The following is a 15,777-nucleotide window of genomic DNA, read 5'->3' as shown; positions in this document are numbered from 1 at the left end:
AGAGAAAAGAACTCTTTTTTTTGTCTCAGCCCTTCTTCCTGCCTTGGAGGTTGTCAAATATGAAAACAATGGTTGGAGCCATGGCGACCACCTTGTGACTATAAATGGATCCCTAGAATTGCAGTGCTGAGAGCCTTGAACCACTCATAGCCCCAGAAACCTCCTGCTTCAAGTGTTTTCTGTATGTGATATACTTTTTTAAAATTTATTTATTTATTTATTTTTGGCTGCGTTGGGTCTTCGTTGCTGCGCGCGGGCGTTCTCTAGTTGCAGCGAGCAGGGGGCTACTCTTCGTTGCTGCGTGTGGGTTTCTCATTGCCGTGGCTTCTCTTGTTGCAGAGCATAGGCTCTAGGTGTGCGGGCTTCAGTACTTGTGGCATGTGGGCTCTGTAGTTGTGGCTCACGGGCTCTAGAGCGCAGGCTCAGTAGTTGTGGCGCACGGGCTTAGTTGCTCCGTAGCATGTGGGATCTTCCCGGACCAGGGCTTGAACCCGTGTCCCCTGCATCGGCAGGTGGGCTCTCAACCAGTGCACCACCAGGGAAGCCCGGCAGGCGGATTCTTAACCACTGTGCCACCAGGGAAGCCCTGTGTGTGATATTTTTTGATAAGCCCCTTTTGTTTAAGCAGCATTTACTTGGCTGTTATGTTAGTTGAGGCCCAGAACATCTTAACTGATACAGTTACGCTTCATGATTTGGAGATCTGGGAGGAAAACAAGGTGAAAGAGCATGTACAATCATCTTTTTAAGCAGAAAATTAATGCTTTCACACATGAAGACCTTTAGGTCTGGTATTAAAGGCTGGTTTGTAAAGCCCTGACTTTGAGAGTTGTGTGAACCGATATCTGTCCATCAACCCATCCACACATCATGCATGCATGCACGCAGGCATCCAACATCTGTCCATCCATTCATCTGTCCGCCTCTCTCTCTGACTTCCTTTTTATGAAACTTTCCCTTTGAACAATGGAGGATTTCCTTCCTGACCTTGCTTGATTCTGTCTGCTGTCATTTTGGTATAAATGTTTTTCTTTCTCCAATTAAGTCACATTTAGAGAAATGAGATTAGGTGGTCATAGCAGGGTGTGAAGGAGATTCTGCTGCAGCCTCTCTAGGGACACCTTGTCTTGCAGGATGTCTGGAATTTTAAGAGAAATGTTGATTTTTAGATGTTGGGGGAAAAGTGTTTCTTCTGTTTTTAGGCCATTAAAAACTCCCACTTCCCCTTATTTCACTCCCTGTGGCTTCCTCAAAGACATTCAAGCACCATCAGCTTTAGGTCTGGCTCTGTTGGCTGGAAAGCACCAGGGTATGTCTGCAGAAAAATGGTGTGGGATTGCCTCAGGAGTGCTTCCTTCAGGGAGTAATTACTATTTTCATAGTAATTTTAAGGGGAAGATAGTCTTTAATTTTTTTTTTTTTTTTGCGGCGCACGGGCCTCTCACTGTTGTGGCCTCTCCTGTTGCGGAGCATGGGTTCCGGACGTGCAGGCTCAGCGGCCATGGCTCACGGGCCCAGCCGCTCCGCGGCAGGTGGGATCTTCCCGGACCGGGGCACGAACCCGTGTCCCCTGCATCAGCAGGCGGACTCCCAACCACTGCGCCACCAGGGAAGCCCTTAATTTTTGATTCTTAGGAATTGTGCTTGGTCAAGTAGGTGCACTGGCTTTTGTTACAAAAATCAATTCCATATAATATTTTCTGTTTATAAAATTTTTACCCATCTTGGACTCTTGTCCACTTCAGGTTAGAATGGAACGTGTTTGTATGTGTGCCTACCCCCTCTCGGCCTGGCTGTTACTGGAGTGGGGGTGATGGGGGTCCTTGAGGCTGGGAGGCCAGCACTGCTAGCATGTCCAGTGATTTCTGATTGAGGTCCTTGGGGTTGTAAGTCCTTCGGGAGGAAAGAGAAGGGGGAAGAAACCCAGGGTGATAGGAATGTGAACCACACACTCAGGAATAACCGAATGTGATTTCATTTAGAAAACAGAGTTCTTCTTGAGCAAAGTGGGCTCTTCTTTTCTGAACCTGGCCTTTGCTAATGCTTGAGTCCTTGCGTGAGTGCAGTGATGGCTGGGTAAGAGGATGTTGTTTTGGGCAGCAGGAACATCTGGAACCGCTGGTCACAAACCTGGCTGAACACCGGTCACCTGGAGGACGTGTTCGTACATACAGATTTGGAACCTCACCTCAGATCTGCCCAGTCAGGAGGCTGTCACTGTGGTTGTGTGTTAGGTTTACCTGGGGAGCTTTTAAAACTCCCAGTGCCCTGGCCCTCCTCGAACCTATTAAGTCAGAATATCTGGGGGTGGGCTTGGAGCAGTAGCCTTTACTGAAGGTTCCCCAGGTGACTAAAAGGGGCAGCCAGGTTTGAGAGCCACTGGGCAAGATGATCTGTACTTTTTATAAAGCCTGATGCAGTCAATGTTTTGAGCATCACTGATTGGACCATAGCCACTTACCAGTATAGACAAGGCAGGCTCACCCCACCTTCACGACTGTAGCAAACTGCTTACTAATGGGCACAGTGGAGAAATAGCAAACCACAGGAACCCAAAAGGAATATAAAATGAAACTTATATCACATCAGCCTTGGGCACCCATATCCCTTCTCCACATCAAAAATCTCTTAAGTTAAAAAATAGGCTTTTTTAAAATGTAATTTTTGGATAATATATTTACATGGTTCAAAACATACAAGAGAGTGTACAGTTTTAAAGTCTCTCATTCATGTCTGTCCTCCATCCACCCCTTCTTTGGGTATCCTTCCAGAAGTTTTCTCTTCTGCTCCCTTGTGTTCACAGGAAAAGATGGCATACTACAACCCATATCCTCCACTTTGCTCTTTCTATAATATTTGGTTAGTATGCTCCAGTATGCTGGAATGGCTGGCCTTTGTTCTGATTGGTTGGGTATCCTCACTGATTGGCAGGGGCTCATGCCATGCCAGTCTTTACATGTTTGAATTAGTCCCGCCTACCTCCCCAACCTTGCATCTTGGAGAACTTTCTATATCAGTACAAAGAGAGGTTCCTTAAACTTAAAAAAATTAGATACCAGGCTTTCCATTGTATGGATGATTCATAATTTATTTAACCAGCCCTGTGGTGGTGGACTTTAGGTTATTTCCAATTTGGGGCTATTACAAACGATGCCATTAAGAATAATGTGGTAAATGTACCATTTCAGATGTGTAGAAATTCATCAGTAGAACTCCTCTATGTATTGGTGAAAGGGCAGTTGCTGGAGTCGAACTAGCAATGAAGAATGTTGAGAAGGTATCACGTTATCCAGTGTTGCTGTGCCAGGCCGCTCTGCTTCAGAACTGTAGTAAGTGAAGAGTTATATTTGCTTCTTTCCATTGTCTCTGAAGAAATATCAGAAGGGACAGGTGATGCATAGCACAGGGAGATCAGCTTGGTGCTTTGTGACCACCTAGAGGGGTTGGGTAGGGAGGATGAAGGGAGACGCAAGAGGGAGGAGCTATGGGGATATATGTATATGTGTAGGGGATTCACCTTATTTTAAAGCAGAAACTAACACACCACTGTAAAGCAATTATACTCCAATAAAGATGTTAAAAAAAAAAGTCCAGCAAGGCAAAAAAACAAAATAAAACAAAACTTTGTTGCTAAAAATGCGAAAAAACAAAACCAAAAAACAAAAGAAGGGACAGCTGAAAATTTCCCATCTGGTGGTTTTAGAGGAGATGCTTCTGGTGCTTCAGTTCTCCAAGACCTGTTCTTGGACCATTGGCATGCATCCCCTAGCATTTGTTAAGAATGCAGACCCAAGACTCCACTAGGACTTTTGGGTGGAGCCTGATCAAGTTTTAATAGGCTCCCCGGGTGATGCTTCTGTACACTAGACTTTGCGAACCACTGTTCTAGGGAATTTGTTGTGGAGCAGTGCCCTGGGAGGAAGCCCTCTCATATGATCACACAGTCAGGCCACTCTGGTTCATCCCGGACAGGATCTGTAACTGCCATGAGCATTGAAAGCTCTGTAATTCCAAGTAAAGACTTGGCCGTGGAATAGGCTGAAAGTAACATTTGACTATCAGCCCCTCTTTGCCCTTGCATGACTAAGATAACGTAGAATAGGGGAAACACTACTGACAACTTAAAAATAAACAACGAGTTGTTGGAATATCTGTGAAATCTCCATTAATGGTAAGACACATGGGGCTGAATTGGGTCCACTCATTCCAGGCATCACCTCCAGAAACTAAGACCAACTGGAAGCAGTAGAAAAACCCTTTGTCTCTCTTCCACTGTCCTATTCCTAGACTAAGAGACCCAAGTAAAAAGTCCCTCTTCTGCTCAAGAATCACTTGTTGAAATAACCAGAGGCTCCTTACAACCCCTAATCTTCCTACATTCATTCAGAGAAGTCAAGAAGGTGAAGGAGGCAGTTTACTTGTGCACTGGTGTGTGTAGGGAACTGTTGGTGGCAAACTGAACCTTGAGTGGTGAGGCTTGCATTGGTTAAGGTGCATAAGAGAGACCAAAGGAACTGTGGTGTGAGTGCATCCTGGGATCAGAGAACCAAGTAGCAGAGGAGGGAGAAGAGTCTGTTTCAGGACAACAGAGCTGCAGTGGATGAGTGCTTGCTAAAAACCTGGTGCTGTGTACATTAGCCTGCCCTCCAGTTTGGCTTGAGAAGGGGATTCAGCCATCACCAAAGTGGGCAGAGAGCAGGACCAAAGATAATCGACACAAACTATTTTTTGGCGAATACAGGGCCTGGATGTATATTTGCAGTGAGTAACACAGAATTTAAGACTATGCAGCTATGTCTACAGAATTTTGAGGGGGAATGTTATCATCTACATATTTGAATCTCAGTCAAGCTGTCATTAACGTGTGACTGCAATGGAAAGCCAGTTTTCAGATATAAAAAGACTCTGGAGGGACTTCGCTGGTGGCGCAGTGGTTAAGAATCTGCCTGCCAGCGTAAGGTACACGGGTTCGATCCCTGGTGCAGGAAGATCCCACATGCCGTGGAGCAACTAAGCCCGTGAGCCACAACTACTGAGCCTGTGCTCTAGAGCCCACGAGCCATAACTACTGAGCCTGCAAGCCACAACCACTGAAGCTCTCACTCCTAGAGCCCGTGCTCTGCAACAAGAGAAGCCACCGCAATGAGAAACCCATGCATGGCAACGAAGAGTAGACCCCGCTCACCACAACTAGAGAAAGCTTGCATGTAGCAACAAGGACCCAAGGCAGGCAAAAATAAAAATAAATAAATAAAGTAATTAAAAAAAAAAGACTGGAAATATACCACCAATGAAAGAGTTATTTGAAGATGTCCTCTATCTGATTGAAAGAAGGTCTAATACTGAGAACTTAAGGGTGGAGTTACAGTATAGAGGAACTGGGATGAATCCTTCAAGTAAGTAAACATAATATTGAGTCCAAATAATCACTTTAAGTCTCACATTAAAATAGATTGCAGAAGGTTTATCAGTTGTAACAAATGTACCACTCTGGTGGGGGGATGTTGATGATAAGAGACGCCATGTGCATGTATGGGAGGATATGGGAAATCTCTGTACCATCCCCTCAATTTTGCTATGAACGTTAAACTGCTCTAAAAAGTAAAGTCTTAAAATAAAATAGATGTTAGATGTCAAAAATATTTGTGAATGAAAGGCAATATGATATAAAAATAACTTCATAATCTTTTATGAAGATTGAGTCTAAAATCCTAGTTTATGTTAATGAAGACTGCAAAGTAGACAGCAGGGGAGTGAGGATAAGGAAAATTTACTTAATTTACTGTCTTTTATATGGAAGACTTAATCAGAAAATATGACATCAACTTTCTCTGATCGAAATGAAGTAAAACTAGAAGTTAAGAAAAACAGTTATAAAACTCAAGGACTTAAAAAAAACCACTTTCCTTAACATCCCTGGGACATATGCAACATGGTGCTGGATGTTCTAGTCAGTTCTAAGCAGTGTAATAAGGCAAGAAAAGGCATACATATAAGAAAGGAAGAAATACAACAGTCCTTATTTGTAGATGACATGACCGTGCAGAAAATCCCAAGGAATCTATGAAACAGCAACACCAGAAAACCCTACTACAACTAATAAATGAGTTTGGCAAGGTTGCAGGGTACAGGATAAACATACCAAAAAATCAATTGTATTTTTATATAGTAGCAAAGAACATGAAAGACTCAAAACAATAAAAACGTCAGTTCTCCCTAAATTTATATACAGATTTGATGCAATTCCTATCAAAATCCCAACAAAATTATTTTGTGGATATAAACAAGATTATTGTAGAATTTATATGAAAAGGCAAAGGAGCTAGAATAGCTAAATCAGTTTTGAAAAAGAAGAATAAAATGGGAAGAATCAGTCTTATATAGCTACAGTAATCAAGACTTCGTGGTACTGGTGGAAGGATAGACACATGGATTGCAGGAACAGAATAGAGAACCCAGAAATAGACCCACACAAGTGCACACAGTTGATTTTTGACAAAGGCACAAAAACAGTTCCGTGTAGGAAATAGATTTTCAATAAGTAGTGTTGGCGCAGCTGTACACCAATGGGCAAAGAAATGAACCTTTTGGCCTATACGTCTCACACCTCCTACACAAATTAGCTCAAAGTAGATCATGGACTTACGCATAAAACATAAAACTGTAAAACTTGTAGAAGAAAACATAGCAGAAAATCTTTGGAATCTGGGGCCAGGCAAAGAGTTCTTAGACTTGATACCAGAAGCGTGAACTATAAACAGAAAAATTGGTAAGTTGAACCTCATCGAAATTTAAAACCGTTGCTTTGTGAAAGATCCTGTTAAGAGGATGAAAAGACAGACTACAGAGTGGGACCAAATATTTGCAAACCACTTATCTGCAAAGTACTATTATCTGGAATGTATAAAGAACCCTCCAAACTCAACTAAACAACCTAATTAGAAAATGGGCGAAAGATATAAACAGACATTTCACTGAATAGGAGATACAGATGGTCAATAAGCACATAAAAAGATATTCAGTCTCTCTCTCTCTCTCTCTCTCTCTCTCTCTCTCTCTCTCTCACACACACACACACAACCCACAATGAGATACTACTGCACACTTATCAGAATGGCTAAAATAAAAAAATAACGACAACACCAAATGCTAGTGAGGGTATGCCGCGTCTACATCACTCTTATATTTTTGGTGGGAATGTAAAATGGGAGAGCCACTCTGGAAAATAGTTCAGCAGTTTCTTAAGAAAATGAGACATGCAACTGTGATATGACCCAGGAGTTCAACTCTAATTTATTTATCCCCAAGAAATGAAAATTTATGCTCACACAAAAACCTCTGTGCAAGTGTTTATAGCATCTTTGTTCATAATAGCCAAAAGCTGGAAACAAGCCAAGTGTCCTTCAATAAGTAAATGGCTAAACAAACTGTCGTATGTCCACACCATTAGTCAGCAGTAAAAAGGAACAAACTGCTGATACGCTCAACGACCTGATGAATCACCAGAGAATTATGCCAAGTTAAAAAAGCTCAATACTATACTGTATGCTTGCAATTATATAACATTCTTGAAATGTCAAAATTATAGAAATATAGAAATGGAAAACAGATTAGTGATTTCCAGGAGTGAGGAGAGGGTGGGAGCAGAGAGAGGTGGGTGTGACTATAAAAGGACAACATGAAGCATCCTTGTGAAGTGTTCTGTATCTTCACTATACGAATGTCAATATCCTGGTTGTGGTATAGTCATATTATAGTTTTGCAAGATGTTACCTTTGGGAGAAACTGTGTAAAGGTTGTATGGGATCTCTCTATTATTTTTTATAACTTCATGGAAACATACAATTGTCTCAAAATAAAAAATTCAGTTAAAAATTTAGGCTATTTAGTATAGTTTATAAACTATAGATAGTGTAAAATCAATATCCCAAATTCATAGTCATAAATGCTTTTTAAAATACTAACAAACCATAAATTAAGCATTCCACTCAAGAGGTAAGGGAGAAAAACTCCACAAGAGAAACCTAAGGAAAGCAGGAGTAAGAATGCACAGAATTAGACTGTAGCATTGGAATGTATAAAATTTATATTCTGTTGAAATAGAGCATTAAAATGTATAAGAAGCATTGTGTTGATAACTCGAAGAATTAGCCCTGGAAAACAGGACAAAGCAAAACAAACAAAAGCCAATAAAATAGAGCTACTTTTAACGAATCATATATATAAAATGAATATATATAATGAATATATAATACATATAATGAGTATATATATATCCACAGTATTGCAAATGGGAATGAAAAAGGACATGAATACAGGGATAGAAAAAATTGTGACATAATACTATAATGGTGTCCAGCACAGGTATACATGGATTTATGTCATAGCTTTTCTACTACAACCTTCTGATCTTGGGCAAGCTATTTACTCTCTCTAAGATCAATCTCTTCCACTGTAAAATGGGGACAATAATGCAGTGTTTGTGTGGATTCAGTGAAATAATACTGGGTTGGAAGTTCGTTCGGGTTTTCCGTAACATCTGTCGGAAAACCCGAACGAACATTTTGGCCAACCCAATACATGTAAATAGCTCAACCCATTGCTAGGTACTAACAGATGGTTAGCTGTTGTTAATTTTTGGTATTAAATTTGAAAATCTAAGAAAACAGAAATGCCCTAATTATCTACCATAAAAGACAGCCTGTCTAGACTAGGGGTTGGAAAAGTTTTTCTTAAAGGGACAGATAGTAAATATTTTAGGTTTGTGAGGCATTCTGTAGCAACAACTCAAATCTGCCATTGTAGCATGAAAGCAGCCATAGACAATTTGTAAAAAAGTGGACATGACTGTATTCCAATAAAACTTTATTTATAAAAACACACGGCAGACCTGCAAGCTGTAGTTTACTGGCACCTGGTCTAGACCAAGAGCAAGGAAGGAAATGATGAAAGTTTTCAAATCCGTTAGCAAAAACACCAGGAGAAGTGATCCTTTTGGTTTTCAAAAAATTTTCTCTAAACCACAGAAAAACAGAAAACTATCTCGGTTCTTTCCTCTGACCTAGCATTATACAGACACAAAAACCTGATGAAGATAACACAAAAGATAAAGCATAGTATAATCTCACTTATAAACACAGGAAATCCTGAATTAAACCTGGACAAGTTGAATTTTTTGAATATTAAAAGAACACTGCATCATGATTAAGGAAGGTTCATTCTAGAAGTACATTATGGTTTATTATTAGGAAGTCTATTAATAAATCCCATCAGGATCTCAGAGGAAAAAGTGTGATCATCTTTATAGATGCCAAAAAAGAACTTGTTAAAATTTCATTATCAATTTTGGGTAAAAACTCTTGGAGAAAGAACTAAGAATAAAAATGTACTTTCTCAGCATGACACAGACTGTCTATGGCCAGCCAATAGCCAAAAATGTGCTTAATTTTGTGTTATTTGAGGCATTCCCATTAAAGTCAAGAATAAATGAAGGGTGGTTGAAGGATCAACTCTGTTATTTGTCATTTTGGATGTTCTAGTCAATGAAACAAGAAACAGATATAAGTAGTAATTATATACCGGAAAAAAGAATGCCAAATTAACATTTTTCACAGGTTACATTAGTATTTATTTTAGAAACTCTAAAGGAATCACTTGAAAAACTATTAGTACTAATAAGAGAGTTACAGGTAAGGGGCTAGTTACAAAACATATCAACCAAAATCAATGACTTTCTAAATCGTTGGATGAATGACATAATGGAAAAATAATCCCTTCTGATCTCCAGTGCCACCACCCTGCCCACCAGCTCCTTTTCCACATCTGCACACTTGGCAGAAGGTCAGAGAAGAGTGCTGTAACCCTCTATAACAGAAGGACATGTGGCAAACTTGAATGTTAACCCATGGATTGGCAGAGCCACCTCTGCCTTGTGTCCGCTGCATTGCCTGTGTATGAAGATAATCAAACCTCTCTCCTAGGGTACAGTAGCATTAACTATGATTTTTTTTTTTTTTTTGGTAAGAGGTGGCACCTCAACAACTGCTCATTATAAGTTAATTCCCTTTCTGCTGCCTTCCTTGGATTGGCTAATACCCTTGGCCCTTTAAAAACACCAGGGAGCCTGGCCTTAAACTCCTTTTTGGAAACTAAGCATGGATTCGAGAGTTTGAGGCATCTTAACCTCTCCTTGTCTGGTGTAACTGCTTCCTGTTTCTGAACTTTGCTCTCATTTCAGGAAAGGAGAAAAAGAAATTATTCACAATTATCATTTCTTGGGGGCAGTGACTACCTCTTCCATCCTCTTGTTTCCCCTGGAGCACTCAGGGCAATTCTGAGGATAGGAATGTAGAGATAAAGCCAGGCAAAGAGGAACAGCAGAAACTGGAGAGGTTATGGTGATGGGGAAAGATCATGGACTCAGTTGTCTCGAGTGTTGGCCTTTCAAGTCCTTACTCTACAATCTACCAGCTTTGTCGCTTGGGAAACTCCATTAAACCACTCTGAAGCTTTAGAGTGTTCTGGATTGTCAAATGAGGAAATGGTATCGTCTACTTTAGGACATTGCTGTACAGGCTACACATGTGTGAATGTGTTTTATTTAACTGTGTTACATACACATAAATCCCGTAGATTAATAGCTCATGTAATATACAGACGACTATGTGCCTTTAAAAATGTAAAGCTTTCTGAGCTGCCTAAGACATCTCAGAAACAGGGAATGTATTTTTATAGGAAAAGTTATTGAATGGAGTGATGTAAATTTTTTCCACCCTGCCACACAACGCTTGCATGAAATAGCAACGGGCATGAACCCCACAGGCAGCTAGGAGTGCGGTTCTTCCTCCCCCGCTTGGTTATATCATCTTTCGTGTCTTCATCCTCGTCATCAGTATCATCAAACCTAACATTTATTGTGGGTATCCTACATGTCAGGTGCTGTTCTGGTATCTTGTTAATGAATTAATTCATTGTTTCCTTATAACATGGAGGGAAAGAGATGACAGGGGGACGGCATTGGATCCCCAGATTTTGCCCCAGGTCACTGCTGGCACTCTTTTCCAGAGAGGTAACAGCTTGGTTCCATATGGATCTATAAACTCATGATTGTTTTGGTCTGGTCTCAACTCCCATCTTCCTATATGCTCGTAGAAATAATCTTATCTTAAGAGAAAAATTTGGAGAAAACACTGAAACTGGAGAGTCCCAGTCTTGCCTGTGGTCTCAGAAGGGTGCCATTACTTTCACTTTTCCAAATACTCTACAAGAGAGACTTCTGGTGTATCCAGAAGATGGGATACCAGCATAGTGTCGGCAAGTTGTGAAAAATTTCTAACTGTATCCGGAAAGGTTGCCTGACTCTATTGCCTCAGAGTCTGTATAATTAGAATTCCATGATGTCATCTCTGAGCTTTAATATAGCTTAAAATTATCCTTCTGTAGGTTGTGTTTCTTTCTGAAACATTTTAAATTTAGAAAATTAACTTGTTAAACTTTTTTTAAGTTAAATCTTTAGATTTTTTTATTCGCCCTGCTGTGGGCGAGTTGGAATGACACACGCTTGCTTGAGTCATCCAAGTCAAATGTTAGGGTACTCTGGTCGTCCTGGGGAAGCCAAGGTCTCCATGGTCTCAGATGGTTCTGTTTGGCCAACATTTTTTCTTGGCAGGGCTTAGGGGTGCAGGTGGACTCCAATATGTATGCCCTACTCAAGCCAGGTCCCTTGCCGGCTGACAACTGTCCTTGGGTGGCTGGAGGGAGGGCTACAAAGGGTGACAGTGTTCAGGGGTCAGAGACAGTTCTTGATGGACTGGATTCTGCGAGTTGAGTAATTTTCCTCCATCACCTCTTCATAAACTCTCATGGGGTCTAGTTCATGGTGCAGCTCTAGGTCAACCTTCCAAAAACCAGTTTGCTGAAATTAATTCAAATTGACTAGCTTTATATCAGCGTTTTAGGGAACGCCTGATTTGTCTCCATCCCTGTTCCCTGTTGTTGCAGGCTAAGAAGCAATGAGAGGGGATAATGAAGGACAGAGAGAGGAGGGGACTGAGGGTCAAGGAGGGGTGCTGATGAGCAAAAAGAGAAGGGGCTAGAGGGCAGAGAGGAGGCTATCGAGGGAGATGAGGGGCAGAGGGGACATGGCAGGATTGAGGCGCAGAGAGCAGGTTCTGAGCGGTATGGGACAGCAGCTCCCTCATTTCAGTGACTAGAGATCCAAGTTTTTGGACTTTCCAGGCACTCCAGGGGCACCTTGGCGATTCTGGCGGTGGGAACATGAAAGCCTAGGTCTTTCTTTATTTCACTCAATTCCTGCTGTGTGTGGTGAGTGTGGGTGAGTCTGGGGGAAGGTTATCCTGTTGTCAGGAGGTAATTTACCATTGATGGGGGATGATCCGGAAACGATGTGTGTGATCCTTCCCCTGCCACTTTTGGGACTTATTGTTAATTTCCTCCCCCCCACTGTCACAGCTGTGAAAACCCATCTTCTGATTTGATGGATGACAGATGGCAGGGCACCAGCCAGCCCTCCTGGAGGGATGATAGGCTGTACCTGCACATAATATGTGTCCAATAAGTATCAGTTGACTGAGTAAATGAGAAGTCTACTGAGTGACCTCTTGGCTTCCTGGAAGTCACAGACCAGGAGCCATAGAATCTTAGTGTTGGCAGTTCCTACTGATCTGGGGCTCAGGGAGGAATGGAGGAAGCAGTGGTGTGCTCATAAATGTTCAATAATTGGCTCTCTGGTTAAACAACAAAAACACAACCCTGGTATGTAAGACTTGCTGATGGCCAATTCCCATGGTGTAAATACCCCATGTCATTTTCATGTGACATGCCTGAAAACTGAGTTGAGAAGAGATGCATGAACTGGTTCTAGCACACCCCCAGAGGAGGGAGTGTGAATGGGGCAACACGAACGACAGTAAAAAGCTCACTCTGATCTCTCCCAGCACAACTGTGGACTCTGGAACCTAGTATTTATCTCCCCCTCTTGTAGATGGGGCAACTGAGGCTCAGAGGGGTTACATAATGTATCTTTTATTGTAATCAGCAGCGGAGTGGATTCTAAGGGCTGTGTCCTCTCTACTCACCTCACTGGGCCGTCAAGGCTCAAGGTCAAGGTCAAGGAATGCGTTTCCTAAGGCACCTTTGAATACCAGAGACTAACAGGGCTGGCTAATTCTTCCAAGACAGTATTGGAGAGAGGCTCCATTCAGGGATGGCTTTGCTAAAGAGGTGACCTAAGAGGCCACCCAGAGACGGCGTAGAGGTGGGTGACCAGGTGGACATAGTGGTGAAGGGTGAGTTACATCTCCTGTCTAACCCTCAGTTTCCCCATATGTAAAATGGGACCCTGAAAGTCTACTTCAAAGGCTTGTTAAGAGGATTAAATGCGATAAGTATATAAAGCACTTAGCATCATGCCTGCCACATGGTAGATTCACAGAAATGCTGATTCTCAGCAGCCTGACCTTTTCTTCTTGAATTCCTCCTCAGCGTTTGCCAGACTTTACCGTGCATATGAATCACCTGGGCATCTAGTTAAGACGCAGATTCTCGTTCAGCAGGTCTGGGGCGGGACCTGGGATTCGGCATTTCTGACGGGCTCGCAGATGATGCTGATGCTGTGGTTCACAGATCACACTTTGAGTAGCCAGGGGCTAGGACACCCTGACAGAGCATTTTGGTGTCCTGCTGCTAAAACTCTCTCCTTTCTCTCCTCATGACCTCCAAGATTGCTCTTCACAGGGCAGGATCCTTTTCATTCCAGACTGGTTCCTTTGGAGCAGCCCTCTGCTCAGGCCTGCCACGGACATCTTCTGTGCTGTAGCACCAGCTTGCTGTGGGGAATCTGGAAACTGGTTTCCCCTCTTTTTCATTTTCCTTGAGCTTAATTTTGTTTCTGCCAGGACTTTGCGGTGCAATCTTTGCCAAATCCCTTCTCTTCTTTAGGATTTAATTTCTAAATTTGCAAAATAAGACAGTAGTACAGAGTGACCTTCCAGTCGGGGCTTCTGAAGTTCTGTGAATCTGTGATTCCAGCTGGTTGATGCATTCTGCCTCTAGGTCATAGGAGAGCTTGACTTCATTTTTGGGCTCTAGGTTTCTGGTAGGGTCTCCAAAGACATTTAGAGGAGTAGAGTTAGGACTTAGGAGGAGGAAGGGTAAGGATTTAATCCAGACCTTCTGGAAAGATAACACATGGGCCGAGAAGTGACAAGGAAAGGCTGGGGCACAGGAACCTCCTTGCTTTGGGGCATAAAGCACATTTCCTCAAATACATTTCCAGGGGATGGCTACTAATTATTGAGCATGTATGTGCCAGGTGGTGTGCCAAGAACTAATAGTGGACATTTGTCATGCTTTCTGGCCTCTTAAACATCATTTTTTATGTTGGGAAATTCCTTACCGTAGAAACCTCTGCCCTCTTAATGTAGAATTCAGAAACTCACCTTCCCAGCCTCTCTTGCAGCTGGTGCACGGACATGTGACCTGTGATATGCCAATTGGTTGCATCCTGGCTGGGCTTTGAATTGGCTGCTAGTGTTGAGAAAGAGCAGACACTGGGCGATCCATTCTGGAGAGAGTTGGTAGATGTATCCAGACTATGCAGGCAGCTGTGGAAAGGCTTCTAGCAGGATCCATCGCACGTGAATGTCGAATATTCTGTGGTGCAGACTCTAGGGTGGCAGCAGTGATTCCTCTACCGACGGGTTCTGTGCTGTGGTGTAGGTGTTCCTCCAGGCTGTGTGGCTTCCAGTCAGATTCTCTAGGCCTCCCAGAGATTAAATGCCTTTCCCGCCTAAACTGGTTATAGTGGCTTTCTGTTGTTTGTAAATAAGAATCTTGACTGTTGACAACACTTTAACGTGCATTATCTGATTGAAGTCTCATGGTAACCCAGTGATGTAGCATTAGTACCCTCTTCTTACAACTGAAGAAACTGAGGCATGAAGAGGTGAACTAACTTGCCCAAGGTCACACAGCTGGTAAGTGCAGGAGCCAGGATTTGAGTCCAGGTCATCTGGCCCCGAAGTGCATGTTTAATTTAATTTATTTATTATTATTTTAAAAATAAATTTTTTATTTCATTTATTTATTATTTTTGGCTGCGTTGGGTCTTCGTTGCTGCACATGAGGGTCTCTAGTTGCGGCGAGTGGGGGCTACTCTTCGTTGTGGTGCACGGGCTTCTCATTGCGGTGGCTTCTCTTGTCGTGGAGCACGGGCTCTAGGCGCGTGGGCTCCAGTAGCTGTGGCACGTGGGCTCAGTAGTTGTGGCTCACGGGCTGTAGAGTGCAGGCTCAGTAGTTGTGGCGCATGGGCTTAGTTGTTCCACAGCATGTGGGATCTTCCTGGACCAGGGCTCGAACCCGTGTCCCCTGCATTGGCAGGTGGATTCTTAACCACTGCGCCACCAGGGAAGCCCCAAAGCGCATATTTTAAATCAGGGGTCGCCAACCCCTGGTAGCGGTCTGCGGCCTGTTAGGAACCGGGCTACACAGCAGGAGGTGAGCAGTGGGCGAGCGAGCGAAGCTTCATCTGCCGCTCCCCATCGCTCACGTTACCACCTGAACCATTGCTCACATTACCGCCTGAACCCCCCCCCACCCCCGTCCGTGGAAAAATTGTCTTCTACAAAACTGGTCCCTTGTGCCAAAAAGGTTGGGGACCACTGTTTTAAACCACTACCCATCTTCTGTAAGAGATTCGTGGGTGTGGAAAGGCCTTTGTAGATCACTCGTCAGTGGTACAGGGTTCACCAGATCAAG

The 15,777-nt window shown here is 42.8% G+C and overlaps 1 protein-coding gene across 3 annotated transcripts in view; it reads left to right on the top strand.

The window, feature by feature from the left end:
* Positions 1-15,777, top strand: part of PRKCB (protein kinase C beta) — a 311,334-nt gene that overhangs the window by 77,244 nt on the left and 218,313 nt on the right. The window contains exon 1 of one of the 3 annotated variants that reach the window (XM_024744608.1): positions 3,235-3,329. The exons of the other annotated variants lie outside the window; for them this stretch is intronic. Coding sequence (XP_024600376.1) covers positions 3,260-3,329 — 70 coding nt within the window. The 5' untranslated portion in view covers positions 3,235-3,259. Of the gene's footprint in view, positions 1-3,234; positions 3,330-15,777 lie in introns of those variants that run through there. 3 annotated transcript variants of the gene reach the window in all.

The sequence above is a fragment of the Neophocaena asiaeorientalis genome, unplaced genomic scaffold, assembly GCF_003031525.2.
Source record: "Neophocaena asiaeorientalis asiaeorientalis breed wild unplaced genomic scaffold, Neophocaena_asiaeorientalis_V1.1 scaffold91, whole genome shotgun sequence".
Classification (NCBI taxonomy): domain Eukaryota; kingdom Metazoa; phylum Chordata; class Mammalia; order Artiodactyla; family Phocoenidae; genus Neophocaena; species Neophocaena asiaeorientalis.
The sequence above is the reverse complement of the archived record's forward strand: the minus strand, read 5'-3'. Positions and strand labels throughout refer to the sequence as shown.